The sequence below is a fragment of the Lolium rigidum genome, chromosome 3 (assembly GCF_022539505.1).
Source record: "Lolium rigidum isolate FL_2022 chromosome 3, APGP_CSIRO_Lrig_0.1, whole genome shotgun sequence".
NCBI lineage: Eukaryota > Viridiplantae > Streptophyta > Magnoliopsida > Poales > Poaceae > Lolium > Lolium rigidum.
The window spans coordinates 31,706,490-31,709,378 of record NC_061510.1 but is presented as its reverse complement, the minus strand read 5'-3'; the positions used below and the strand labels follow the sequence as shown (position 1 = coordinate 31,709,378).

The following is a 2,889-nucleotide window of genomic DNA, read 5'->3' as shown; positions in this document are numbered from 1 at the left end:
TAGTCGCGAACGAACGGCAACGGGCTACCCGGTCGGAATCGACTTCCAGTTCCAGGAGGAGACGGCCACGCTCGATGCTTTAAAAAGGAGGACTAGCCCAGTGTTTCCTCCTCACCAGACCACAATCCACGCACACGTTCCATCCAAACTTCGAATTGAGCGAATCCAATCCAAGGACAACAGATCAGTTGAGCGCGATGGCGAGCGCGTCGTCGTCGAAGAAGGCAGCGAACCGGTTGGTGGTGGAGGAGGCGACCACGGACGACAACTCCATCTGCAACCTCAACCCGGCCACCATGGACAACCTCTCCATCTTCAAGGGCGACGTCGTGCTGCTCAAGGGCAAGCGTCGCCGCGCCACCGTCTGCATCGTCGTCCCCGACGACACCTGCGAGGAGCACAAGCTCAGGATCAACAAGGTGGCCCGCTCCAACCTCAGGGTGCGCATCGCCGACGTCGTGTCCGTGCACCTCTGCCCCGACGCCAAGTACGGCAGGCGCGTGCACGTCCTCCCCGTCGACGACACCGTCGAGGGCATCACGGGCAACCTCTTCGAGGCCTACCTCAAGCCCTACTTCGCGGACGCCTACCGCCCCGTGCACAAGGGCGACCTCTTCCTCGTGCGCGGCGGCATGCGGAGCGTCGAGTTCAAGGTCATCGAGATCGACCCTGCGGTCGACTACTGCATTGTGGCGGCGGACACGGAGTTCTTCTGCGACGGCGAGCCGGTGAGGAGGGAGGACGAGGAGAGGCTCGACGGCATCGGCTATGACGACGTGGGCGGCATGCGCAAGCAGATGAACCAGATCAGGGAGCTGGTCGAGCTGCCGCTCAGGCATCCGCAGATTTTCAAGACTCTCGGCGTGAAGCCTCCCAAGGGCATCCTCTTGTACGGCCCTCCCGGCTCCGGCAAGACGCTGATCGCCCGTGCGGTGGCAAACGAGACGGGGGCCTTCTTCTTCTGCATCAATGGCCCCGAGATCATGTCCAAGATGGCCGGCGAGAGCGAGAGCAACTTGAGGAAGGCGTTTGAGGAGGCCGAGAAGAACGCGCCGTCCATCATCTTCATTGATGAGATCGACTCCATTGCTCCAAAGAGGGAGAAGACACACGGCGAGGTGGAGAGGCGCATCGTGTCCCAGCTGTTGACGCTCATGGACGGGATGAAGGCGCGAGCCCACGTCATCGTCATGGGCGCCACGAACCGCCCCAACAGCATCGACCCTGCTCTCAGACGCTTCGGGAGGTTCGACCGCGAGATCGACATTGGCGTGCCGGACGAGGTCGGGCGCCTTGAGGTTCTGCGCATCCACACCAAAAATATGAAGCTTGCAGAGGACGTCAACCTGGAAGTGGTGGCCAAGGACACGCATGGCTACGTTGGTGCCGATCTGGCCGCGCTCTGCACCGAGGCGGCGCTCCAGTGCATCAGGGAGAAGATGGATGTGATCGACCTCGAGGACGACACAATCGATGCTAAGATCCTGAACTCCATGGCTGTCACCAACGACCACCTCAAAACTGCTCTTGTCGGCACTAATCCTTCGGCGCTTCGTGAGACCGTTGTGGAGGTGCCCAACGTCAGCTGGAGCGACGTTGGCGGCCTCGACGGCGTCAAGAGGGAGCTGCAGGAGACCGTCCAGTATCCGGTGGAGCATCCCGAGAAGTTTGAGAAGTTCGGCATGTCGCCTTCCAAGGGCGTCCTCTTCTACGGTCCACCAGGCTGCGGCAAGACGCTTCTGGCCAAGTCGATCGCCAACGAGTGTCAAGCCAACTTCATCAGCATCAAGGGGCCCGAGCTGCTCACCATGTGGTTCGGCGAGAGCGAGGCCAACGTGCGGGAGATCTTCGACAAGGCGAGGCAGTCGGCGCCGTGCGTGCTCTTCTTCGACGAGCTCGACTCGATCGCGATGCAGCGCGGCGGCAGCGTGGGAGACGCCGGTGGCGCGGCGGACAGGGTCCTGAACCAGCTGTTGACCGAGATGGACGGCATGAACGCCAAGAAGACGGTGTTCATCATCGGCGCCACCAACAGGCCGGACATCATCGACTCGGCGCTGCTCCGTCCCGGCCGCCTCGACCAGCTCATCTACATCCCCTTGCCGGACGAGGCCTCGCGACACCAGATCTTCAAGGCTTGCCTCAGGAAGTCTCCTGTGGCCAAGGACGTCGACCTCGGCGCGCTCGCGAGGTTCACGGCAGGTTTCAGTGGCGCCGACCTCACCGAGATTTGCCAGAGGGCGTGCAAGTATGCCATTAGGGAAGACATTGAGAAGGACATCGAGAGGCAGAGGTCAGGCATGGAGGTGGACGGCGGGCAGGAAGATGAAGTGGCTGAGATCAAGGCGGCTCACTTCGAGGAGTCGATGAAGTACGCGAGGAGGAGCGTGAGCGATGGCGACATCAGGAAGTACCAGTCCTTTGCTCAAACGCTGCAGCAGTCCAGGGGCTTCGGCACCGAGTTCCGCTTCCCGGCGCAGGCACAAGCGTCAGAAGCTTCTCCCAATGCCTTTGACACCTCGGTGGCAGCCGATGAGGATGATCTCTACAACTAATTTGGCGGGTAATAAGCATAGATAGGTTCTGATTATTTTTATTTTTTTTTGCTTTTATCAGTACACATGTAACTGAATTTGGCATGAGTGTCCCTGTCATATGTTTGCTCATACAGTGAAATATACAGATGATTTAATCGAAGAAGTAGCATGTCATTATGTTTTTGGGTGGCTTCAGAAACAGTGACAGGGATGATAGTTTTGGGGGCAGAAATAGTAGAACTGATGCATCACTCTGTTAAACACTTCGTTTATGAAGCTGTTCTTTTAGTTACATATAGAGCTCTTGTATGTGTAAAGAACCTCGATACAATATTCATCCAGTGTAAAATTA

General features: G+C 58.4%; 1 protein-coding gene across 1 annotated transcript; it reads left to right on the top strand.

The window, feature by feature from the left end:
- The first annotated feature begins 197 nt into the window (after positions 1–197).
- LOC124701385 (cell division control protein 48 homolog A-like) lies at positions 198–2,555 on the top strand. The gene has a single exon (XM_047233436.1). It carries the CDS (start codon positions 198–200, stop codon positions 2,553–2,555), a length of 2,358 nt encoding a protein of 785 aa, XP_047089392.1.
- The last annotated feature ends 334 nt before the right edge of the window (positions 2,556–2,889 follow it).

Excerpts from the sequence above, each read along its gene's own strand:
- LOC124701385 (XM_047233436.1), top strand. The coding sequence starts at position 198 with ATGGCGAGCGCGTCGTCGTCGAAGAAGGCAGCGAACCGGTTGGTGGTG.